Below are 27,233 nucleotides of genomic sequence, written 5' to 3'. Positions count from 1 at the left end.
AAATTTTCGGCCCCATGGGTGTCCGCTATCGAGACATTCTACTGTATTAATTTTGAAGTTAAAATTACGAGTAAAATAGTGAAGAGTAAAATATTCATACAATATATTAATCAGGGTGATTAATATAAGAAATAAGAGTCTCTCACCAACGGAATCGAAGAGCATAAAAAATATTGACGCAAGTAAAGTTACGACGAATAAATGCTTCATCTTCTTATTTTGGTGTCGAACAAAAATCTGCTAAAATTTCGTACAAAGAAATTCAACTGGAACTGGATCGATTCTGCCGCAAGAGAAACTTTTATAAACACCTGCGTCATTTTCTAATGAACGTGATGAAAGTTAACATGAGGTTTGAACAGCTTTCGGCATTTTATGGTGAAATTGCCAATGAGCTTCCTCGAAACACTGCAAATTTACCTCACATGTACAGTAAGGTGGATCGAAAAATCAAAATGTGGATAAAAGAATCGGCATGAGGGTTCAAAAGTTGTCTTTTAAGAATATTAGCATGAATGCAAATTTTTTCCAGCATATTCAGCATTTTTTAAGCATATTAGCATAAATGCAAAATTTTTTCAACTTCAATTAATTTCTTCCGCTGCCCCAAGACACTTACATATTTCTCAAAAGTCGATTTTTATGGAAATTTTGGAATTAAAAAAAAAAGAGAGTTAAAAAATCGATTTTACAGGGAAAATAGTACAGGCAGAGAATGAAAAATCGTTTATTGTTTATTATTAAATGCATACAATTATTTATTGCAGTAAAAGTTTGAAGCCATGGTAAAAGTTGATAGGAATTGTCAAAATTTTCGTGTCATACCCCAGCACTTGAAAGATGCATTCGCGTGTCTGAGGCGTCGGAAAGTGTGTGCGGAGAAAAGGAGAGACAAGGCTTCATATTGAACAGGATAAAATCAAGAAGCCATTTATATCAAACAATTTAATACAAAAAAGCATTACCACATTTAGAAATATGTAAATCTTCAAATTAATAGAATTAAAAAAAGTCATTATATATAAGTTCAATTTTTATAATTTTTATGATTTATTGCTTTGATTTTTGAATTTATACTTCATGTATTATTATAAAATTACTATTATTTATAAGTTTATACTTTAATACCTGAACACTGCAAAATTTGTAAACTTTTTCATTAATTTACAATTTTTATTACTTGTACAAGTACAAAACTAAAAGGTCAGTTTCACCTGAAATAACTCGTGAACCGTTGGCTATAGAAACATATATTATGTTTCCAAAATTCTGTGTCCTTTTCGGAGTTTAGACATTTTTTTCTCGAATTTCTAGCAAAATACTGGGCAAAATCCTTCTTATATTTTGGTCACGTGACCCCCTAATCTTGCACTAGCAATTTCCAGTGAAAATTTAGTCACGAGTGTATTTAGGGGACCGAAAAAGTTGAATAAGAAAAAATCGATCAACCCTGCATAATAAAAAAACTGCAAATGATTTATATCTTTCACAAAATATTTTACCAACTTCGTTCAGTACCCGTGTGCATTTTCGTGAGAATAGCACGTATATTCATGAAGATATAAATGTTTTTTATATAAAATATTCATCGCATGCTTTTCTCGCTTATAAGGGGCCGTTCAAGTATTACGTAAGCAAGTTTTTAGCCATTTTTGACCCCCCTCCCCCTCTTGTCAGCAAAATTTCTTCATCAGCGCTGCCCCTCTGAATCCCAACTCATATTTTCATAAAGAAGGGTTGCTGACGTAAGCATTATCCAAACCCCCCCCTCCCCCTTGTCATCAAAAGTCAGCAAATCGGAACCCCCCCTCCCCATCGATGATGACGTAATACTTGAACGGCCCCTAACACGAAGTTTTCAAGCAATTTCTCTATGAAATTTTCCGAAATATTATCACTGCACTTGAGACATCCTATGTAGGAATGTAAAATTGATTAATGCATTAACATTTTGTTACTAAATCAATTTATTTATTTATTACAATGTGACAGTTCATAATTTAATGACATATGAATACTTTTAGTAAATCACTGTTAATTGCGCATGCGCAATAAATATAAATTTTATTTTTCATAATTTTGTTGCCAGGTATATAATGCAGCTAAAATTCCTGGAAATTGAGAATGATATATTCAGATTGATATATAAGGGATTTTCCACAAATTGGTATTTGGATTATTTTATGTAATTTCATTATTTCGTTAAATTTCTTCATTTTGACATCATACACGTGTGTTATGTTCAAGCATTTTCCCCCAGGGCCGTCATTTCAACTTTTTCCGGGGGGAGGGTGGCAAAGCACATGTAGTCAATGTATGTATATATATGTATTTGTATATATATATATACACCATTTTTAGTGTATTTTCGAACGCCAGCTGCCCCTCCCCCCCTAAATGACGGGCCTGCATTTTTCTTATAGGCGAAGCGCAAATTGACCGCTTGCAGCGTTCGCGACGCGACGCAGAGCGGCGCTCTGTTTTGCGGCCAACGGAAATCGAAAAGACAGCGCAAATTGAGAAACGAGGTCACGCTACGCTAATCGCGTTTACTCGCGCACTCGTTGGCGCTGCTGTTGAGCCGCAGAATTTCGTGTCGCACGTGCACGATTCTTTGTATTCGGTAGGGGTTTGATAAAAATTAAGCAGTAATTTTGATGGAGTTCGCATTCTCTTATGAAATATTGTTTAATATACGTATCAATGTTATTTACATAAACACGGTATTATTAATTATTTCTTTAATTAATTCCCGAATTATTTTATTTATTTCTGAATTTTTATTAATATTATTGTTCTTCCATAAGTTTTGACTATTCATTAGCTCTAAATTTTAATTCATTAAGGAGTTATTTATAAATTCGGATATCATTATGGGATTCATTAATTTCTGAATCTTCATTGATACACCGAAGAGTATACCTCCCCTCGAGAAATATTGAACGAAATACGTAATTTCAGAATAAGTGGAAGAAAAAATTTGACAAATATTGAAAGAACTGATTAATCAAAAAAGTAATTTCACAATTGATTTCAGAATTAAAAAAATAATAAAATACAGTCTTCCCCGCTTATACGGATATCGACGATGCCGGCACATAATATCCGATTTAGAAAAAGTGGGAAAGAATATCATAGAAAGGAAAGAAGCATTGCACATTTATTTTTTTTTTTACCATTTTTTCCCAAATTTTGAATACAAATATCTCAGGGATAATTGCACTTACAAGCGTAATTTTTTTTGTTGCCCTCAGAAAGGCAACAACTTTAAACATACTATTAAAGAAACGATAGCTAAATTTTGACGGTAAGTGAAATAATCATTGAAATACGTATTTAATTCGAGGAAAATAAAATTATAGCAATTCAAAACACTGAAATAAAATCGAAATGTTTTTCTAATGCGTTCGAACTGAAGTCGGGGAATAAAAATATCAAACAACTAGTTCTTTGTAACTTTTTTTAGAATTCGAGTTAAATTCTTTTATCACAATGTTCTCACCTGCCGGATAAATTCCGTTATCAGGCCAACCCTATATGCATACATGAAAACTGTGTGACAAAACTAGTCACGTAACGACTGAGTAAACTTATAAGACCATATAAGGTTCTTACAAGAATAGGTACAAAGTAGTATCTTCACGTGTTGCGTGGAAGTTGCAATTTTTTTTCCTTGGTTGGAAAAAAAAAACTATGAGTGTCATACCCAAATCTGCTTTTGTGATTCTAATCATCATTATTTTAATCATAGGTAAGAAAATTTCACTAATAACCAAGTTGTTAAATGATGAATGTAGAAAAAAAAAATTCTTGTGAGAGTTTAATCTTCTTATTTCTTCTAAAACACGTTACTTAAGGTGACTGCCTACTTTCAAATGAGGAATTTGACAAAAAAATCTGAAATCGTTTCATGTGTTCACTTGGATGCGCAGTCATTCTAGAATCCAAAACCATTTCACTTTTATCCCTTCAATAACTAGAAGCAAAGTTATTGCAAATTTAGTAAAACGAATTTGAGGGGTTGGAGCACGCAAATTTTCCAAAAAACACATTTTCGATTTTTTCAATTGCCAAATACTTTGAAGTTTTCTGCGTCGAACTGTGTAAAAGTTTTTGTATATATATATAATAAAATTTTGAAAACATTTTAATATAAGTTGCTGACAGGCATTACACATGCTAATGTTTTTTTCACTAAAATGCTTTTCTCTCAAAACTAAGTTTTTTGTTAGATAAGGAGCATTTTTTCCTACACCACTCATTCAAATGTCTTCAAACTTTGTGTGCCTTTATACACTATGGTGTTACGTACTTTAACAAGAGGATTTTTGTATTAAAATTACTTAAAAAATTTTTGTGGCACAAAATATGGGTAAATTTTGGTGATTTTTGAAAAAAAATGCATGTTGTTGATGTTAAAATTCGAGAAAAAAAACAACCAACAATTAAAATCCTAAAATCTCGTGTTAAAGTATGTAACACCATAGTGTTGAAAGACACAGTGTTTCAAGACATTTAAATTAGTGGTGTTCGAAAAAATGTTCCTTATCTGGCAAAAAACTCAGTTTTGAGAAAAAATAATTTTAGCGAAAAACATTAGCATGTGTAATGCCTGTGCCAGCAGCTTATATTAAAATGTTTTTAAAATATTTTTTTTTAGTCCAGGTAGAACAAAAACTTCAACACAGTTAGACGCAGAAAATCTCGTAGTATTTAAAAACTGAAAAATTGGAAATGTGTTTTTTGGAAAATCTGCGTGCACCAAACCCCTTAATGCTTGTAAGATGAAATCATTGAATTCGTTTTCTTAAGATTTGTGTGTTTTCCTTTTCCCATTTTACAATAAACTCTATCTCTCTAAATTTTTTCTAATTTTTCGCATTTTTTCTAAATATCTTTATGATACTTTCCCACTGAATTTTAAACAGCCCTGGCTGTACAATTAACTAAAAACTAACTGATATGTTTAAAACTTTTTTATATACTTTTACATGATTTTGAATTGAGAATATCAACTATTTTTTACGGAAAATGTGTAATTTTTCACGTAAACAATCACATCTCAAAAGTTTTCACATTAATCTAAAACTTTTGGTTCGTTGCAGAGAACGATGCTATAGCAATGATCTACGCGAAGAACATGTTGATACAAACCGTAGTTTTTATTGCGCATTCTCCAGCAGAACTACTGAAAATATGCTAAATTTACTTACAAAATTGAAAATAAATTTCTTTTATCAAAATCTTCATGAACATTTATTTCCTTAATTTTATGCCATATCCAAACCAAAACTACATTCGTTCTATTCAAAATAGCCTTTTAAAAAACATAAAAGAAGGTAGGTAATAATAAATACTTGAACTGGCGTCTAAAAACATTATGTGATTCTCAATATAATGCCTACTGCATACTTAGATCTCAATTTATCTTGTATGTTTATCTTTTTTTTCGCAAAGGGAACGTAAGTATTATGCCTCAATAATTTATCTAGTTTATTTAATTTTATTTCTCAAAATGGGTGATATCACCCGATGGGGATGTGGAAAGAAAGGATGGAATGAGCTACACATACAGTATAGGATCCCGCAGAATGCATTTCGAAAAAAATACGCAGTGATTGTGAATAATATTTGGGGACTAATTTAGATAAATTATGCACAAACTTTTGTCTCTCGGGAAACAGTTGAATTACTACCACAAGGACCTAATATAAATGAAAAAACTTATATTGAAATTTATGTATAAATATGTTGATTTCGCGATCGGTGTAATGTGTGGAATTTATGTACATGAAAAAATATTGGTAATTTACATAATTAATGTGGACTGAGGAAAAAAGTAAACCAGCTTTTTTCATTAGTTCCAGTTCAACCTAACACGTCATTTGAGAAATCAAATGAAACTTAAAAATATGGCAGCAGGTTCTCTCTCTGTGAATCTTTTCATTTTTAGAGATAGTGCTGTAACTAGTTTTCTTCAGTGTCCCCTTCTCAACATTGATTTTATTTTTTAGTGGAGTGTTGGTTCGACTTTCCTCCTTGAGGGGGCAAGCGGAACCTGACGCTGATTGTGCTTTAAAATCATTCATAAAACGATGATTCATAAATTTGAGAAGTTCAAACAAAATGGAAAAATCATTCAAACCATAAAAAGCCCAAACATCTTGTTGTTTTGGTATAAAAAGCTAATTTACAATTTTAGTATACAGAAAATTCACGATACAAATTAATTACTTTGGAAAGTAGAAAACTTACAATGTAAAAATATCCCCCACCCCGTAAATATTATCCGACATTATACAGTCAACGCTCGTTTTTACGAACCCGTACGGATTTGATAACACTGGTAAACAAGGTTTTTGTATCTTGGATGCTGAGTACTGTTTCTTACGTATTTTTCGATGCTGATTCTGAATCCGTCGTCAGAAATCGTCTATGAGGCCCCAGTTTACCGCAATTGCATTTTCCATTGCTGCGGGTTAGCCTAACCAGCCTCAATACGTTATACTTAGAAGATCAACATTTTTAGCCTAACAATGGGTATTATGACCATTAAAACTTGCCTCATCTGACTAAATATTGTGGAATAGTACATCAAGATTCTTTTGAGATACCTCTGATCATGTGCTAGTCATGGGGGACAAGATAATCACGAGTACCTTTCACCCTTTTTAGGGAATTCCTGACCAAACTGTCCAGCCTGGGCGGGGAAATAAGGAGAGAAATGAGTTGGTGTACTTTCGGACGCCATTGATGCTGATCGTCAGGGCCGTCATTTCAACTTTTTCCAGGGTGGGGGGGGGGCAAAGAGGTACGCATGCATATATATATATATATACCATTGTAGTGTATTTTCAAAACCTAGGCTTAGACTTAAAAAAGAAGCGTAAAACCAATTTCTTTTAAGCGCTTCCCAATTTTAAAGGATACAACTGAATTGCATTCTCATAGGCTTTTCAATTTATTCTAGGACAACGCAGCGTCCGCTTACAACGTCACTGCCGAAAAACAGTATAAAACAGAGTATGCGGATTCACCACTACTTCCGATTCTACTGGCATCACTTTCCGTTCAAAAGCACACTCCGGAGACTTCGGAAACGATCGATGACGAGTATGACTTCATAATTGGTAAATGTTTTTCCCCATGAGTTGTTTTCGATTACAAGAATTGCACAGATTCTATTGACAAACTCATTGGTCTTATATTGATACATGTATTCAAAACTGAAAGGTCTTTTGAAAAAAAAATAATATTCATCCTTTATGGTGCATGTATTGACATCCTTAAAAACCAATCCCATTATACCAATTTCTTTTCCTCTCTTTTTTGAAATTTTAGAAAGCATATCTTTTAGTGTCGTTCAGTATAAAAATACAGCTATATGAGTACAATAGTTTTCAATCTAGGGAGAGATTTGATTTCTGATTCCATGTTGGTGTCAGTTTTTGAGAGCTGTTGAAATTTTACCTGTTCAAAAACTTATAAAATCGCACCAAATTGCGGGACTCGGAGATTAAATTCTAAGGTAAAAACTATTCGACTTCTAAAAGATTTTTGAGATAAAATCAAAACTAAACAAGATTTTAAGTGTTTATAGATAACATTAAAATCAAGCCAAAATATTTATTGTTGTTGAATAACTCTTTTATCCAAGAAAATCCCCTTTAATTAATTAAATTGTTGTTTTGATGTATTTTTCAATGAAAAATTTCCAACAGCACTAACTGACATCCATTTTTGTAAAAAAAAAAAGTTTTCAATACGTTTCTATGGGACTGAATCATAGAGGTTTTACTGGTTCGTAATGAACGTTTCCTCTTACCTTTTTCTCAATTTCCGTGTCTCATTGATGCATAATTTTTTTTCCGGGGTTCAAGTATTTGGCGTATTTAAATGTTAAATGAGTTAATGTTTGTGAGATTTATATAGTTACTAGCTATGTAATAATCGGCGCTGCCCGGGTTCCCTTCAATTGCATTCATTTTTCAACTGAGCATTGAAAAAGTGACAAACTATTACAAAAGCACGAACTATTATGCATAATACTGGCAGCACTAAAGACATTTCAAAATATTATAAAGGTATATGCATGTCTGGAACGCATTGGTAGGGAACCACATTAACCAAAGTAAATATTCCGAAAAGGATTGTTGAGGCCCAGAAACCATTGTTGCCCGACAGCTTTTCGCCCACATTCCGGGAATTGTCCTGCTCTAACGAACTTTTAAAGTAGCCTATCGTTCAAGTCCGGTCCAATTTGGTATATGTGCAAAATTTGTCGACGATAGATAAAATTGTAGATGTGTATAGGTGATATACAGACACACACAGACAGAAAATCAATTTTGTATGTATAGATATCGACTTTATGTTGCTCTCTGTTATGTTTAAGCTCTCTAATGAAGTACAAATTTTAATGTAGTTGGATCCGGTGCTGGTGGATCAACTGTAGCTGCGCGACTTTCCGAATTGTATGGCATTCGCATTTTGCTGCTCGAGGCGGGAAAATCTGCACCTCTTTTGACAGAATTGCCGGCTGCCTATGGACAGTATTTCAAAAGCGACATTGACTGGGCCTATACGACCGAATCTCAACAGAACTGCTGCTACGGTCAGAAAGATAACGTGAGAGACATTATTTATGTAGAAAAACCATCATCCTCACAGACCTGAACGAGGAATTTTGAATTTTAAGTTTTCTACACTTATTTTTAACTGTGAAAATATGCCTAGCGTATTCTTCCGCATGCCATGCCGAGAAACAACAAGAAATAGCAGCATGTCGGGAATGCTCATATTTTCCGACAACTCGGGAAATTCTATTTACATATGCTGGAAAATTCTTCAATTTCTTCATTCTAAAAATCAATAGAATTGGCATACTGCGATCATTGTAAAAAATTCGCTTTTCCCAGCATATGCCCGAGTGCACCACACCCAAACATTCATTGAGCTGGTAACCATCGAGTTCTACGGGGCATGCCGGCTAAAACGGTAAAATTAGTATCTGTCGACAGATAAATATGAATTGCTACCCCAAATATTTACAAGATGTAGAAATAATTTTGAGGTCTTGCTGAGACTTTCATTTAGCTAGTTAGATTTTTTTAAAGTGTGTTTAGGCATGGCTTATGCACTTACATAAATATATCTATTACAGTACTATAATTTTCGAGGGAAAATATGTAACTACGTGAGCGGTTAAAAACCAGTGAGGTGCGAGATACCCAGAACATGGCTTGGCCTGAGAGCCTATGATATTCAGACTGCTCTGCAAATAACCAGTGTAGGGAGAAAGCTCACTGAACCCTACCTCAGGGAATGGGAATCAACATTGTTTAAAAAGTTTCGTTCACTATAAATTTACTTACAGTAAAAATTCAATTCAGTAAATAGAAAGGGAGCTCGCTCCTGGATAAGAACGTGCTCATGATAAGACAAGACGGTTGCGGGAATAAAATATGGTCCGAGGGGGACAATGGGGGGCCCGAATAAATGTATAAACATTGCTCTAATGTTTGTTCTTTTCCACTCCTTTTTACGCTCTTTCCCCTACGTATTGTTTTTTTTTTTTTTTTTTTTTTGTCATGTACCGTTTTTTGAATACACCTGTATGTTGTTCATTTTCCTTAATACTAAATTCACTGTAACAAGTAAGAAAATGTAAAAATATGTAAGAGAATTTTCGAGACGAAATTAGCGGGTTAAATGTTCTTTAAATTAGATTGGACGCTTTATATAATAAGGTCACATTAGTTTTACTTTTATGCGCAGAAACTTAATTTTCCAAGTGGCAAAGCTGTAGGAGGTTCGACTATATTAAACGCCATGTTAGCTGTCAGGGGCAATAAACTTGACTACGAAGAATGGAAAGAAATGGGTGCCGACGGGTGGGGTTATTATGACGTCTTGCCTTACTTTAGGAAGCTCGAAGATAACAAAGTATTCAGTAATCCCGGTGAGTATTTTAATAACTTCATAGCCATAATTTTATGTTCCCGAAGAAAGTTAATATTTTTTTAAAATCATGAATAAGTGTTACATTCGTTGATTTTTCGTAGATTACCACGGAAGAAATGGGCCGATCACAATTGAAGAATTTTCTTTCAAACTGCCGTTATTTTATCCGGTCTCTGAGGCAGCAGCAGAACTCGGGTACAAGTATGGCGATTCAAATGGCGAAGACCAGAATGGTTCGCAAGATATTATCTCTGTTCCAGCCGCAATTGTTTGACAAAATTAAAATAAATGTCTCTCATCTTTTATAGAGGCAACTTAATATTTATTTCTCTAAGAAGTCTATTAACTTGCATAACATGTTTTGAGATATCACGCATCGTTCCAAATGTGTTAATGTGATAAATAGTCCAAAATTGTCCAAAAACAAGGCTATATATCCGAAATCTTGCTTTAATTTGATTCTCACATCACTTCATGGATGAAATTTTTCTAAGGTAATGTATGATAACTTCATTTATTCATACGATCATGCAAATACAAAAAGTTTTGGTAGGCGAAGCCATCATGTTTAGTAAGTGCAGTTTTCGAAAATGAATATTTTTAACAGATGGAACAGTACCTATCCGATGACTGCATTCGTGATTTCGCAGGTTTCTTCCACATCCAGAGCACCACCAGGGGCCACCAAAGATGCAGCGCAGCCAAAGGCTACTTAGTGCCATCAGACAAGAGACCAAACTTGAATATCGTATCGGAGGCTTTCGTCAAAAAGGTATCCGAGTTTGACCTCATTTACTTTTGTATATTATTCGATGTTTATCTCAAAATGAGAGAGCTATATCATATCCCCACCCCTCTTAACATTAATTCTCTAGGTTGTGATCGAAGATGGACGAGCAACTGGTGTAATTTTCGACTTCGATGGGAAAGAACGTCAAGTAAAAGCTAAGCGGGAGGTTATAGTGTCAGCTGGAACAGTCAACAGCGCCAAGCTTTTGATGCTTTCCGGCGTCGGTCCAAGAAAACATCTAGAAGAAATGAATGTAATTATACTAAATCATTTTCTTTTTCTGATCCTATAATTGCGAGTAGAGTAGAGTAGCGCTCGAGTTTGGGGTTTCAAAATTTTGAGGATGGGATACAACTTCGTTTATATACGACTTTCACACTTATACGATGTTTGGCTTTGGTCGTAATTGGTTCCTACAGATTTTCATGTTGAAATGTTTCTGCTACTGTAAAAATGATATACCAGTGGTTATATGCTGAATCACAAATGGCATCGGTATAAGAAGTTTGGGCAAATTTCACTACATTCATCACTTTTGTCGGCGATTATGCATAAATCCCTAAATAAAGTTGGAAAGTCTGATAAATATGGCAAAATTTATAACATTTTTCTCTTCATTACACCAATTAGTTATTTTACTCAGCACATGATAGAGCACTTCGCATATATTTTGCAATAAAAATTAAATTAAAATGGGTGTGAAGATGACAAAAAAGCATTCATAACACTATCATCAGTCTTGTAATGTTGGCATTCTTCCAACATATCAACAAACAAAACGAAAATTACCATTAGAATTCCCCATCCTGGCCCATGGTTATGTTCAGTTAATTAAGTCATTAATTGACGACTTATCGGGTTTATCAATACAAGCTTGGAATCAAACATAATCGTAGTTGAATATGACAAATTCTTGGTTTATTACCAAAAATCAATAAATTTGAGTTTGAAAAAGAATTAGAGTTTGCCTAATTTTACTGCCCGCTATTTAAATTATCCGCTAACGGGCAGTGAAATACATTAAAGCACTATTCCACGGGACCGGGGATCAGAAAATGTCCGTTAACGGGGAGTGTCCATTAGGGAAGGTTCCACTCTATGAGCAACATTATACGACAAGCACACATCACCGTACAACAAAATTATACTTCAAAAAATATATACGATATTATGCAAGCAATCGATATATTACATTATTCGATATACGACATTATACATAAAAAATTACAAAGAGGCTCAGGTTGAAAAAATATGTGTCGATTTCTCTCTACTGTTCCAACTGGGGGGGGGGGGGGGGGGTCATTTGCTGAAGTTAAGAGAGGCTAATATAATGCTTTACTTCAGCGCCTCACGCCATAGTGCGTGAACTAAGGGAGGCAGGTTTTCCAGTGGTGTGGATGGTATCATGCTTGCCCGGTTTGCAAGAGGGCCTATGTTCGAGTCCCGGCGGAAACCAGATGTCTTTCCTTTCCGTGTCAACCTGGGTATAATATCCGTAAAATATCAGTTTCTTTGAGATTTTGAGCTGAGCAGAAAACTGTCCATCTGTCTCCCTGAAATGACAAGATTATTATGCGTGTCAAATACTTTTTTTCTTTTTCAAATAGATACCAGTTATTGCTGATCTTCCAGTTGGACAAAATCTTCACGATCATATCATCACTCCAATGTTGTTCGAACTAGATGAACATTTCCCTACTTACATCAACAATTTGACACAAGGAAAATACATCGTCCAATACGTCGTTAGCAAACAAGGTAATAAACACTTTGAAATATACAGGGTGGCCGATAACTCATCCACCAAAATGAAGAGACGACAGTACACTTTAAGACAGTAATTTTTTCCCCAACTGCGTGTGAACCAAGGGTCACAAATAACTTTTATTTCCAGCTCATGTTGACATGTTATTTAAGTTACAAGAGATAAAGGGTGGGAGCAATGTCCTAAAATTACACTACTTCACCAAACACCAACTCTGGTCATATCGCTATATTGCAATTTACTGCCATTAGTGAGATGGGTTGGAAGTGAAGGTGCTGTCTATTGGTGGCCGCCTCGAGTTCGTTTGGGAAAATATCTTATCTATATCCTCCCTTGGGTTCGAACCCGGGACCCTGACAACAACCTTCACGATGGCAGACGAGCATCTTACCACCATGCCACTCGGGCACCTAAAATTACACTGGCAGTGAAAATTAACCCCCCTTTCGCCCCACACGCGTATGCGCGCAATCATAAAACCATCGGAGAAGAAGAAAAAATGATACTATTTTCTCATCAGTTTTGGAATTTCATTGTTGGTCCTCATGATATCCTGAACTGGTATAGCCATCTAGACAGACAAGTGAAGAGAGTGCACAGACTGCAACAAAACCTACAGAGATCAGCAGGTTCACGACGGGGACTGTAGCAAAAACCGAGAGAGTTACTTTACATCACGTTAGTAGAACGTGTCTACGTGTATGGAGCAGCCATATGGTATAAAAACCCAACAGAAACGCTGAAGAAAAAGGTGGATTCAGCTCAAAGAGGGATGTTAATCTATATCACCGGAACATAACATACAGAACCACCCTGACAAATGCTCTTTACATTGTGATAGGATTGCCACCACTATCAGTACGACTAGAAGTAGAGACAAAATCAACATTGCTAACAAGAATGAGACAATTAATACGAACTGGTGAAAACACATTACGACCAGGGGATTACAAGACCAAACAGACGGGATGGACATGTCATCCAGCAAAGCATCTGACAGAAAAGCATATCGTGACCAAACAGACAGAAGACACTGACCACCATAGAATTTATACTGATGGTTCATGCACACTCGATGGGATAGCAGCTGCATATGTAGATGGTCCAAGGGTATACTGTAATCAGCAAATGGTCAGCCAAACTAAACAACAACAACAGCGTTGTCAAGCCGAATATTGTAATAATGAAAGCGACGAGAGCAGCAAAACAAAGTAAGATACCAACTCTAATTTGCTCCGACATCCTGTCCAGTCTTCAAGCCCTAAAAGATCAAATATCCTGTCACCAGATGGTGAGACAAACTGGAAGTCTCCTCCAAAAGAACCCGCAAGTAAGACTCGTGTGGGCCAAAGCACACGCGGGAGAGTGGGGAAACGGACTAGAGCGGGCAGGGAGGCGAAAAACGCAACAACGGAAGGGGAACTACTTGAACCACCTATACAGCTTTCCATCTCGGCTGCAAAAACCTCACTTACAAGGGATGTGACTGTTAAATAGCAACGCAGATGGGACGAGAACCAGGCCTAGCGATACACGACCTCATCCCAACAGTTGGCATGAGATGCAAAAACTGATATTCATGTCAAACCACGGGCAATTCCCAGCGTACATCCATCTCTCCAAGATTAGTAAAAGACAACGAATACACCTGCGGTGGAGTGGGAGATGCTATGCATTACGCAGTACATTGCCCGAAAACTGCTCCCATTCATTTTGGAAGCCACACCGATCGAAGCCTGTGGTGCTGTGGAAGAAACAGTTCCTTCAAAACGCCCCGCAACCGGGAGATTACACACCCTTGTTGAGCTCGTAAGAAGAATCGTCAATTTCTGCACAACAAATACAAATCGATGGAGGGAGAAACAAGTAACAATGTTCAGCCAGCTGAACCAAGGCGATCAGAGAGACTGCGGCTGAAACAGCAGTCAGCCTCACACGCTTAAGAAAGCAAAGGACTTGACTGACATAACTGTGCTGTGTGTGTGTGTGTGTGTGTGTGTGTGTGTGTGTGTGTGTGTGTGTGTGTGTGTGTGTGTGTGTTTTATTTTTATTATGTAATATTTTGTTTTGTTTGTCATGTTGAGTGTGAAATTCTGTCATCATTGTTTATCAACCTGGTTTATTTTTTCCTTTTTGCATTTGTTTTTGTAATATGAGTTTTATTGTCATGTAAATAATGTATATTTTTACATATAGGTTAAAGCACCCGACACTGCCTAGTCCCTTAACCGGGGCAATGGCTTAAGTTGGCATTTGTCGATAGAGCCTGGGCGATGAACGGCCTAAAATGGAACAAAAAAGTCCTCGTGATGTGAGTAAGAGTACCATATTTTGGCCGCTTCTGAAGGGGGGGGGGGGGGGCGATGAAATTATGCACTGAATACGTGGGTTGCTACCCGGGATTCGATCGCGGGCATTGTCTGTCTCGACATGAACTGTCATCCCTTTCATTTTAACTTGTTATATCCTAACGGTACCTTAAAGTGTTTGATTAGAAAATTAGTTTTAAACCAATTGTTAAAAAAAAAATTTTTTTTGTCTTTAGAATTAGAACGGCCTACAAAATAATTTACATGCTAACTATCTATTATTATTATAACATTTATGCTTTTATTTTAATTTATTATAACTTTCTTCTTATTCTACTTTTTACAATCTCGGATATAAAGGGTTAACGGTTGAATTCCGGACACCCAGCATATGGAATGCCCAATACAAATATACGTCTTTTATACATTTTATCATCATTCTGCATAGGTCCACTGGCAATTCAGTTTAATATAGGGGCGACAGCTTTTCTTCAGAAAGGAGAACAGCAACTTCCGGGAAAGCTGAATGATTATCAGATTTACTTCAATGAAGCGAATGTAACGCTTTTGACATCTTTTAATCTGAAGGAAGAGGTAAAAAGTCTCTTTTTTTTTCATATTCATTTCGCCTAGCTTTAATCGTCCATATGTAATAGATGGTAGTATACAGGGTGGTTCAGACGGTTAGTGTATCTCTTAGGACTATATCGCAACCGTTGACTTAAGAAGTATACTTTCAACTGCAGAAAGTTTTCAAATGACATGCGGTTTCTTAAAATGCCGTAATTTTTTTAGGGTGTCGTGTACATAGAAAATTTGAAAAAAAGCAAAAATTAACTGTTTATACAGTCACCGTGAGTGCCGAAACTTCCGATTATCAAAATGCAGACCATGTTCCGAAAAGTCCTTTGCTAAAAGTTACATGTATCCAAATCCAATATTTATGGAGATATTTGACTTTGAATGTTTCAGCATTTATCGCCATTGATTGAAGGTGTGGTTCGCAAATTGAGACAACATGTGCTTAATTCCAAGTGTAAAAATTCTGTAAAAAATGTAATTTCCATTGTGAGTAAAGAAATAAAATAGTTTTACTCTTCAATAACTACAATGATATTCAACTCGTTCCAGTCAAGTTATTTCACAATGAATTCGTCTTTTCATTTGCCTTTCTTACGGAACCAGTGGTCATGAGCAGATCCAAGGTTTTGGAATGGGCGATTTTGAAAGGTTCTTAGGATAGCAATGTATTTTACTTGATAGACCGATTTTTCACATATTATCCGGCTCCGAGATGGGTGATCACTCCCATCGCCCCTATGGATCTTTCGCCTTTCTCTGGATCTGCGCACGCCAGTGGTTTGAAGTTGGAACCAGGGACGCAATCCATGCAATTTGATTCTATCTGCAGGAGAGACACTTACACCACGTAGTGGGCTTTTTTTGTCTTTAATTTTTTTTTACTATTTCACATCTTGGTTCTCAAAAGGTTGCGTAATTATTTCATTATAATTTTGTTATAGAAAGATGAAAAGTATCTGAAGTAGTAAGCGATGAAAAAGATTTATCTTTTATATACTGAATAAAATGATCTGAATAAAATAAACACATTAGTTGTGAGAGGTTATTCCAGTCCCAAAACACAGATATTTTTAAGACAACACGAACCTGTAAACACAGCAATAAGTCGCCAAACCATGGTAATTTGTCATCTTTATTATCTCGATAGATATTGCATTTAAAAGTATGAAATTTTTTGTAGATAACTTTTTCGATGCAAGTGCTTCATTTCACTAATTGGAAATTTTTGCACACGAAAAGTACGTAAAACGTTAATTTTTATATTTTTATATTTATGACTCCTCAGGAAAAATATGGGATTTTCAAAGAAGCCGCATGTCATTTGAAAACTTTTTGTATTCGAAAGCTTTACTTCTCTAAAGTCAACAGTTTGAGAGATATGCAGTCCTGTGGACAAACAATTTGAAATCCCCCTGTATAAATTCGAGACGAGAACATTTCTTTAGTGTTCAAGACTACAATATTATTAGTGAAAATTTTTAAAAATAATTTTCAAGTATTTTAACTGTTATCCTTCTATAAATAAGCTGTAGCGGTACTTATTATTTTTGGAGGATCGCTCTGTGGGATTTCTTTTCCGCTCTATAATACAGTGATTCATGTTGTTCACAATTTTGAACAGACAGCATTGAAATAGTTTTAACTATTATAATTTCATATTCGTCACAGGTATACGCAGCAATGTTTTCAGAATATGAAAACAAGAATGTCTACAGTTGCGAAGCACATTCATTAAAACCCAAAAGTCGAGGATCGGTGAAATTACAATCCAAAGACCCATCTCACGATCCTCTCATTGATCCGAGGTATTACGAAAATGAAGACGATGTCACCGATATTGTTGAAGGTACGTTCAGAGCGCTACATATGAACACTACATATACATGTATTTCCACCGAGAACAGGAAAGAAACATGAACAAATCACGTTTTATGACGATCAAGAAGACAATTTATCCTATCACCTATCCTTTAAGCGCTGATCGTGATGATAGCATTGGAAATACCTATTTTTAGACTTCATGTGATAGCTTTAGATTTTGTGCAAAGCTTTCGCCAACAAACCACGAGGACAGCTGAGAATTCACTATTGGAAATGTTGAAGCTGAACAACGATCTCTTTCTCGTGTGGACCATGCGATTAATATAAATATTAAACATTTTTAAGAAACAAAATGTTTCGTCGAAATATTTTTAGACACGACTTCAGATAATTTTGTCTTGAGAACATTGACAGTTGTAAGGGAATGACTAGTGCAACTACTGCTAGCGGGTTTAAATTATTTTTTAATCAGTTTATCATACTCCATCTTTAACATTAAAAGTGCTGCACTATACGTTATACCTATAAGGGCCGCTGAAAAAAAATGAACATTGCACTTACATCACATCGTACATTGCTGCTCCATTTTGATGATGTGAACATTTTTATATTTATATATTCAGGTTGTTTTCATTTAGACTATTTAGTTGTTCACGCACGCTGTGGGTGTTAATATAAAACATAACATAACATAACATGATTGCTCTCGGCCGTTCTAGGTATAAACGTCGATATCTCCAGAACCAAACATCCAATGTCTTCAAATTTTTTGTACGCAGAGATAAGTGCTGAAATAATGAAAAAAGTCACCAACAATTGAGTGCGGTGTGTACCTTAAATACTGTCGAGATTACAGCGTTTCTAAAATTAAAAACAGTCAAAAAAGACTGCTCCGACCGTTCTAGTGTTACGCTCCCCACATACACGTTCAGGTAATACTCTCAGGAAAAATTGATCAGGCTGGCCTGTTTTTTTTTTTTCTCGGATTCAGTCTGAGTACACATTCCGCCACTCATGTTCCGGAATGTCTTTCAGTTCACTGGTGGGTGATGGACGCGACGGACGAAAGTTTGGCTGTTGCCACCTATGTACTAGCAAAGACAGTGAATTTTTCTTTTTTCTTCATAGAAATCGCAAGAAAAGCATGTAGGAAAAATGTGATCCAAAGAGTAACTACAGAGAGGAAAAGGGGAAATTTTTTCAACATAAAACTTGCTTTCAGAATTGAAGGTTTTTTCCTACAGATTGCCACAGATTAATTGCGGGTGAACGAAGCGACAAATTTATACCCACTAGCACTAGTTGCAACAGTCATTAAAAAAAATACTCTGTTGAAAATGGCTGTTTCACCTCACGAGAGACTTACGGCGACATTAAGATTTGTGCATGGACCCCCTTCCCCATACCAGAACAGGGTCCCCCCAGGCTACTACTACTTTACCATATCAACTCCGGTCATATCTCCATACAGAGTAGGAGACATGTTCTGGTTTGGTGGTGGTCATATCGCCATACAGCAATTTATTACTGATCGAGTAGAGCCGGAAATTAAGGCGCCATCATATGTAGGGAAAAGAATTTGTTATGTAGGTTCTTCCCCTGGATCGAACCCGTGATCTGACGGTAGCCCTTATGATGGCAGACGTGAATATTATCATTGCGATACTCCCATTTTACACTGCCCATTCTGTAATGCATTTATAACATTAAAAAGCAAAAAATAATGGTAACTGTCCCGGTTCTAAAGCTGCAGTTCTGTAAGCAGCAGTCGGCTGAAGTTGGTTTTCTGCGGTTCCCAACTTCGAGGCGCGAATGCGAGCCTATCTCCCCTTTAAAAAAATTCGCCACAGAGAGCAACAGACTACAAACGGTACAAATGTATATAATTCAATCATTACACTTCACTTGTTTCACTTCTGAAATATAGATTGCAGCACTGAAAAAAAATCAGACACAACACTAGAGGCGCACTCAGACTGTTAGGTACACACACCTACACTTCCGGCACAACTCACTAGGTAGTAAATTGTCCATAAATGGCGATAGACCCAAGTTGTGCTCGTTTGAAAGAAAGAAAGTTCTGTAAGCACCACCCTTGTTGAAGCCACGGATTTCTGGTAACTGGTTGGAGCTACGAAGATCTCAAGTGAAGAACTATAAACTCTTCCAGAAATTCCCGGGTCATGTTGACTAAATCGTGAGCTAAAACAAACTGATCTGATACAGCACTCACTACACACACTCCGATCGGCATGCACATTTCGAGAATGTGCACTTATTCAGAATTGTGCAGTTTTTTCATCAGACCGCCTGAACAGTCCCGAAAATTCTGAGTTGGTTTCCACCACACACACGTTCCGCAAATATTGCCAGGACTGCACAGTGTTTCCTCAGAAAATTTCCGGAATGTGTATGGGCTCCTATACATTAAAGCTTCGCGATGAGGAGGAAAGAAATAAAAGAAAAGAATAGACACACACAGCTAGAATGAATTTCTTTACTGGCATTTGGGCTAGCTATATCGCCAGTGATCGTAGAGGTGTTCATTTATCAAAAATTTATATCACTGAAAAATGGTTCAATTTTTTCAACCGACTTGAAGAATTTTGTAGTTGAAAACATTCAAATATGTATTCTCAAAATCAGTATGTATAATATAATTTAGAATCTTTTATAATGCAGTCTTAAATGCATTGGCCCAACTTGCAAAATACATAGTTTGCTCGATAGCTAAAGCTTTGTCGGATTTCCCTCCCCCATCGGTTTCTCATTAATATCATGTCATGAATAGTGAGGAAAAATTTACATATATTACTTATAATATATTTACTCAAGAGATAACAGATTTTTCTTGATCTATCAGGCTTCAAGACTTGCCTTAAAATAGCAAGAACAAGTGCCATGCAGAAAATCGGAGCAAAGCCGACCAGAAAACTGCCACCGCAATGCCAGTCGTACGACTTTGAAAGCGACGAAGGATTACGTTGTTACGCGCTGTCTTTTGGAGTGACTGTTTTTCATCCAGTTGGCACGGTGAAGATGGGTAAAGTCGACGACCCGACTACCGTTGTGGACTCGAAACTACGGTAAATTTTGTAAGATCAAGCTATAGTTACGTGCATTACACAGAAAATAGCGATTCCGTCAACTTCATTATTACTTACTGGTTGGTGATCTGGCAGTGCCAGATACCAGTCTCAGATGTCCTCTGGTAAACAAAAACATTAATGACGAGGTTATCCCTTTGTGGGCCAGAGGGATAGCACTTCGTTAGAAGAGTTCTTACTTTACAGCGCCTCCCGCCAAAATGAGGAAGCCCCACTCCCCCAAATAATTGCCCTTGCCAATTTTTGTCTAGTTTATGAGTTCGGCTAAGAAGCCGAATTCACAGGGGCTGCTCCTTACTATCGTAAGGGGCCGTTGAAACAATGCAGTACCGTTGTTTCCTGATGCGGACACTCGACATAGGAACCCAAAAAATTTTATAAAAATGTATTGAAGGTGATTCTAAGCGTGGTAGGAGAAAGATATCTTTTCGTTTGAGATTTTGCCTACTGTGGTCTTTTCATTTGTAGTGGTTAAAAAATATTTTCAAAAGAGTACCATGATGGAGGGATATAGGATATCGTTGTATCGAGGGGAATTCTGGTTGAACTTCTTTCGATACAACGCTATTTACTCGATACATCGCTTGACAAAATTCAATTCCAAACTAGTTTCTTTAAAAATCTGTCATTGCAGAGGGATTTATCGTTATATCGAGTACTGCTGAAGGAAGGTATTTTTGTTACTGTATTTTATCGGGTCGGTCAGAAAACGATTAAAATACGAGAACGTCCATATATTGATCAATGCTCACCGTTGGAATTTGTTAATATGTTAATTTTCACTTCTATCCAAAAATCAATCAGTGTGAAAACATGGTTTCCATTTCCTAAATACAAAATACTAACTACAAATACAAAAAATTATATATATATATGCAAAAACTGTCCTCGACTATAATTTTTTTTCTGCGGTGATATGTTTACATTTTTTCATGATGATTTTTTCCCTCTTATATTACAGAGTGAAAGGTATTGACGGGCTCCGAGTCGTGGATGCGTCAATTATGCCAATGATTCCATCTGGCAATACTCAAATACCAACTATGATGATTGGTGAAAAAGCATTTGATATCATCAAACGAGATATGGTACTATATTGATTTCCGATCGAATATTGTAACGTGATGAAAAATATATTCAGATGCTTTTCAAAAGTGCTCCAAAAATAAATATTTCTTGAAGCTGATAGTATTTTTTTTCCTGTTCAACAAAAATAATAAAGCTATCTGTATATTTCTATGATCGTTCTATTATTTGTAGACTGATCAAGAGAAAAAACGATTTGGTGAAAGGAATGTTTGAAATTCGAGTTCGTGGATGGTAGCCCGAGTGACGCAGGGGTAAGGTGCTCGTTCACCGTCAAGGTCCACAGGTTCAAATCCGGGCAAGAACATTAGAAACAAGTTCTTTACCTACAAAGTCTGGGGCGACCACTGCTCGATGTCACGCAATCATGACACGCATCATGTTCAGACACGCATTCATGTTGCAAGGGGTACTATAGTTATTAAAATATAAAATGTAACTTTCTATACGGACATACTATGCCCAAAAATCCAACTAGGAAGTTGTTGCCCTGACTCTCCTTATGATGTCAAAAAATTCCACGTTTCCAAGTGAAATATTCACTGAGATATTCGAATTAGAAAAATGGTAGAATGTTGGGGAAAAATAGCATTGGAATGCGGGCAAACTGTTTTACCACGTGGAAACGTGGAATTTGTTTTTGTTGGCTACAGTAGAGAAACAGACAGGGTACAACTTTTTAATTTGATTTTCGGGCACAAGGTGTCCGTACAAAAACTAATGTGTTTTATTTTAGTTACTAACAACCCTTTGAAACATGAATGACGTATATGAGTAATGCTCGCTATTTGGATACTTTTTCTAATTGGCAGTATGCCTCTAGTGACAATGTTCGCCAGTAAAATGCCGTGCGTATCGTTACCTGTGCCCCCCCCCCCGTATATATTTTATGGTAAATGTGAAAAATTCGGTTATTATGCATAATTCCAGACCATTTTGACAAATTTGTTAAGTTTTCCGAATTTATCATATTTACCGGTGATAAATAGACAAATACCGATGTTCAAGACAGAGTCAAAATGTCCGACTCCTTGTCTTGAACGGTGAGTAACTCCAGCTATAAAGATTATTTTGTCTTTCCACTATTTGTCTCTGCTACTGAAGAAGGAACTTCATACAGTTCCGAAACGCATTTAACTGTTGTTCTCTTCTAATTTTTGGTATGCTCACGTTGTTTTCCCTAGTATATTGTCTCACCCAAAAGGTAATTCCAACATTCTGAAGGTAACATTCTAACGATAGCTAACATTACAAGATTGGTAATAATTTATATGTTTTTATTATTATAACATTATTTTCATTTAATTTAATTCCTGCCATCACGTACGGGAAAAACTGATAAGTGGTTGAATTTGGGTATATTTCTGCATGATTTGTTCCATATTTATGTTATTTATCACCTACATTCGGGAATTATGCGTAATCACTGATAAAAGTCATAAATGTAGGAAAATTAATTTACTTTATACCGACGCGATTGGTGATTATGGGTAATCACTGATTTTTCATATTTACTGCAACATATACACATGAGTTCATACCATTCTCACAAAATGAGTTTTGATAGCTTTTCAATGAAGTATTTTCTCTAACATACAGATGTGGGGTAAACGAAGTACTTGAAAATTATAATGAATATAAGAAAGACACCTGAAGTAGCAATTATTAAATTTGTGAATTGAACCGATAGTAGAAAAATAAAAGAATGAGAAAAAGTCCCCATAAAAATACAGTAGGTTACAAAAATTCAGTAAAATGTTCCGCATTGCAAGGCATTGAGAACTAGCGGCACATTTGCAATATTAATAATATTCTCGCATATATCTCGAGGATTTCTTGCATTAAGTTTGCACCGGTTCAGTATATTACATCATTTATGTCTTCCTCTTCCGACTCGGAAACGGATTATTTTAGATGATTCATTTTCTGAGCTTGATAAAAGCTCTTCTCTGTCACTCATTTTTTTTTTACATTGTTTCAATATTGCCGCAAGTTAAAATGAAGGTGATGAAACAGTCAATTTATAATAGGCAACTGAATAACTGAATAAACATTTTTGAGATAGTTTCTTATCAGGAAAGAAACAATTTTAGCTAACAATAAAAGGAAGGAAAAAAAAAGAATTTCAAGAAGAGGGGTTTAGAGGGGAAAGGAAAATCTTTATCTGTTTTCACTTGTACTGACGTTACGTTTCTTTCAAACTTGCTAGTACAATGAATAGGAATGTATTTTGTACAGGTAATACGGGGTATTTATCTGTATTTGAAGAATGGTCTACTTATCTCAACGCAAAGCTAATAAAGCTGAATAAATTCCTAAAAATTATGTTGAATTCCCCCCCCCCTCTCCCCGTGAACTTCCGTATCTCTGCTCATTACTATGTGCAAGATTACAAGAAAAATAAATCTGAGATCAAAGGATCCACCTATGGACCCTTTGTCACCGATGTTCAAATGATGAATTTTTTTCACAGAGTAATTTCTCAATCACAAATGAAAAACTTCTTCTTTACGGTCACTCCTCTTTTACGGACAAGTTGTTTTGTTCCGCAAGAGAGGGGATTCACACTGTATTTCATTCATAAACGGATGCAGGCGCTTCGAACGAGGGGGAGGGGGTGGATTTTCCTCCTCCACTCTCCGCCTATGATAATACAGATTTATTTTTGAGGAAACGGAGGGCGGTAGGGCAAAGGGGCAGGGAGGCAGACCCGTGCACCGACCCCCCAAGCCCATTAAAAATTAGGCAAAAGAAATTATACAGTGAAACTCTTCTAAGACTACAAGTTAGCCGCTGATCGCATACAGAGGTGGCCGCGAAATAGGGGTTATTTTTGTATTATGTCTATGGAGCCTATTTTCCGTTCCGAGAAAAACTTGCCGCAAAGGAAAGAAAAATTGTTTTGGCCAGAGACAGAGAATAGGTTTGGCCGCCTATGAAAGTTTCACTAGATTTATGTAAAAAAAATTGAAATATCAAAAGAGAATATTCTTTATATGTTATATTTACCAATTTCTGTTAATATAAATGTTTTTTGAAGGGTAGTAACTCAGAATTTCTCAGGAAGAAAATTTTTGTGCCCCCCCCCTCCCCCGAAGTCTTTTATGCCTCTCTCGAAACGTGCCTCTCTCCTGTGTACGTCACTCGGTAGAGGCGACCAGTCCCCTATGTTTCCGCTCATGATTTTATTGTTCTGCTATAGGTATTTAATTTTCAATTGCAACGCACAATTATTGAAAGGTTGCATAAAATTTCTATGATAAACACAACGTTTAATAAAAATTGGCGACATTGATAAATTGACAGAATGAAATATGCTACAGTCTATCAAGGTCTTTTACAAGAAAATCTGTTTCCCTTTGTTGACGGAATTATCTGATATCCAAGAATGCTTCTATATCACTGCTGAGTTCCTAATACCTCCCCAACCCAAAGTAGTCTTCGTGATAATCCTCGAAGAAAACCGATGTCAAACAACACTCAATTGTTCATTTGTGTTCGTCTATGAATGAGTATTTGTGTTATCAATGTGTAGGAAGGTACATGTGCCCCACAACTCTTCTTTTCCCGTGTCCTTTTATTTTAGAGATCTTCAAGTGAGGGGCAATTTGAAGATTAAAAATGGAGAAAAGAAAGGGGCGTATGACATGACAGTATTAGTGTCCGGTGCAATACAAAAGATATGGGGGAAGGAACTGGTTTTCTCCGACGCAGCTGTGCCTTCGTGGCACTTTCGAAACCATTTTTGGTGAACGCATATGTGAGTTGCTGCCCCTTTTGGTACACTAGAGTTTTGACTCACATATGCGTCGCGGCCCCTCAGCTGGTTAATGTGGTTCGGGGAGGTAAATCGTATTGCGCTAAGAGTGCGGAACGGAAAAAGATTAAGAACCACACACTGTTCTAGAATCTAAAACTTTTTTACTTTCATCCGTAAAATAGCTAGAAGCAATTGTTATTGCGAGAATTAAGTAAAACGAATTTAATGCTCTTCGTCTGAAAATGAAATCTTTGAATGCGTTTTCTGAATATTTGTGTTTTTTGCTTTACGAAAAACGTGATTTCGCAAGCATTTTTCAAATTACCCCCCTCTATGAAACTTTTTCCCTGTATTTTAAACAGCTCTGGCTGTACAATGCACTAACAAAAATTAATCAATATGTTTGAAGCTTTTTGATTTACATAATTTTGAATTGACAATATCAAGTATTTTTTTTGTACAAGTACAAAAAAGTAAAATACAATTATAAGTTTGTACTTATAATTGTATTTTTTTTCACGTAAACAATCATATCTGAAAAACGTTTTCTTAGTATTCTAAAACTTTTGGTTCATTGCGCAGAACAGTGTCATAGCAATAATCTGCGTGAACAAGAACTTGTTGACACAAGCAGTAGTTTTTAATGTACATTGTCTAAGAGAATCACTGAAATTATGCTAATTTTACATATTTTACATATAAAATTGGTAATATTTTTTTTTTGCCGAAAAATCTGCGATATAACATTTATTTTCTTTATTTTATACCATATCCAAACTAAAACAACTTTTGTTTTATCCAAAATGATATTTTTAAAAAAATACCCCGGAAGGTCACCAATAATCAACACTTGCACTGGAGCCTAAAAAAATTATGCGACATTCTCAATATATTATTTTCTAAATTATTATTACTATTTTTTATTATTACTTTATTATTCTGAATATCAGGCTTACTATCTAGTTATATCTCAGTTAATCTTTTATGTATGTTTATCAATTTAATTTTTTTTTCGTACAGAGAACGTAAGTTTTATATCTCAATTATGTATCTAGTTTATCGAATTTTGTTTCGCAAAATCTGTGATATCACCCGATGGGGCTGCGGAAAGAACCAGAAGGGATGGAAGGGGCTACACATGCAATATAAGATCCAGCGGAATGCCTTTGGAAAAAAAAGACGCAATGATGGTGGAATGGAAAATATTGGGAGACTGATTTAGAAAGGATTCACAAACTTTTCGTTCCTCGGGAAAGAGTTGAATTACTACTTCCATGACCAAACATGAATTTAAATGAATCTATATTAAATATATATTTATATTTAGATCGGTGTAGTGGAATAATGTTGCAGCTAAGAGGCCAATTATTATAAGTTACTAAAATTTGGGAAACCGTTTTGTAACTAATGATAAAGTTGTAATGATTGATAAGTATAATTTTCCATGTGAATGTTGATGATCAAGTTGGAATTTGTTGTCATTTGACGGATCCCAGAAAAATTAATTGGCTAATTCGAATTTTTTTTTATAATTCGAAACTTTTTCCAGTGACTTTGGACTTTGAATTAACCAAGTTCGAGTGAATCTTTCTCTACCCAATGCCTCCTTTATCTTTTCTATAAAACAATGAAATACTTTTTTAATTGCTCTGAGTTCTGCATGAAATTCTTGCGTGAGCAGGAGTTTGCGTATCCTTGAATGAAAACAAATTATTCGAAAGTAAGTTATTCTGTCTCTCTTCCCCCACCGAAGGTAATTTTTATTCATAGCGCCCCCCCCCCAACATTCCTAAGACGATGCAAAAGATCTTATACTGTATACGTAGCTCCTACCAATTCCGTCTGTTCCAGCACCCACTTCTTCCTTAAGCGAGTGGTATCACCCAATTTCACGAAACTCTCGTTAACTGGTTTCTTTAGGCAGTTGGTTTTAGCACTTGTAACACAAAGACTGATCAAAAAAATTTTGATTTTCAAACTACTGAAAATATTTAGAAAAAAAAATTGAGTGAATTTAAAATAATGAATTTTTAATTCATTAAGTGAATTT

The 27,233-nt window shown here is 35.8% G+C and overlaps 1 protein-coding gene across 1 annotated transcript; it reads left to right on the top strand.

Annotated features, from left to right (window-relative positions):
• Positions 1-347: 347 nt before the first annotated feature.
• On the top strand, positions 348-21,574 carry LOC149077089 (glucose dehydrogenase [FAD, quinone]-like). Its single transcript, XM_089242339.1, has 13 exons — positions 348-432; positions 5,458-5,462; positions 6,971-7,130; positions 8,426-8,628; positions 9,778-9,961; positions 10,065-10,196; positions 10,614-10,735; positions 10,839-11,006; positions 12,361-12,511; positions 15,276-15,421; positions 17,078-17,255; positions 20,094-20,316; positions 21,299-21,574. The coding sequence occupies exons 1-13, from the start codon at positions 348-350 to the stop codon at positions 21,435-21,437; spliced, it is 1,896 nt and encodes a 631-aa protein (XP_089098465.1). The 3' UTR covers positions 21,438-21,574.
• Positions 21,575-27,233: the final 5,659 nt, after the last annotated feature.

The sequence above is a fragment of the Pholcus phalangioides genome, unplaced genomic scaffold (assembly GCF_987345545.1).
Source record: "Pholcus phalangioides strain wild (caught in Gottingen) unplaced genomic scaffold, Ppha-v1.0 ptg000015l_1, whole genome shotgun sequence".
Taxonomy (NCBI): domain Eukaryota; kingdom Metazoa; phylum Arthropoda; class Arachnida; order Araneae; family Pholcidae; genus Pholcus; species Pholcus phalangioides.
The sequence above is the reverse complement of the archived record's forward strand: the minus strand, read 5'-3'. Positions and strand labels throughout refer to the sequence as shown.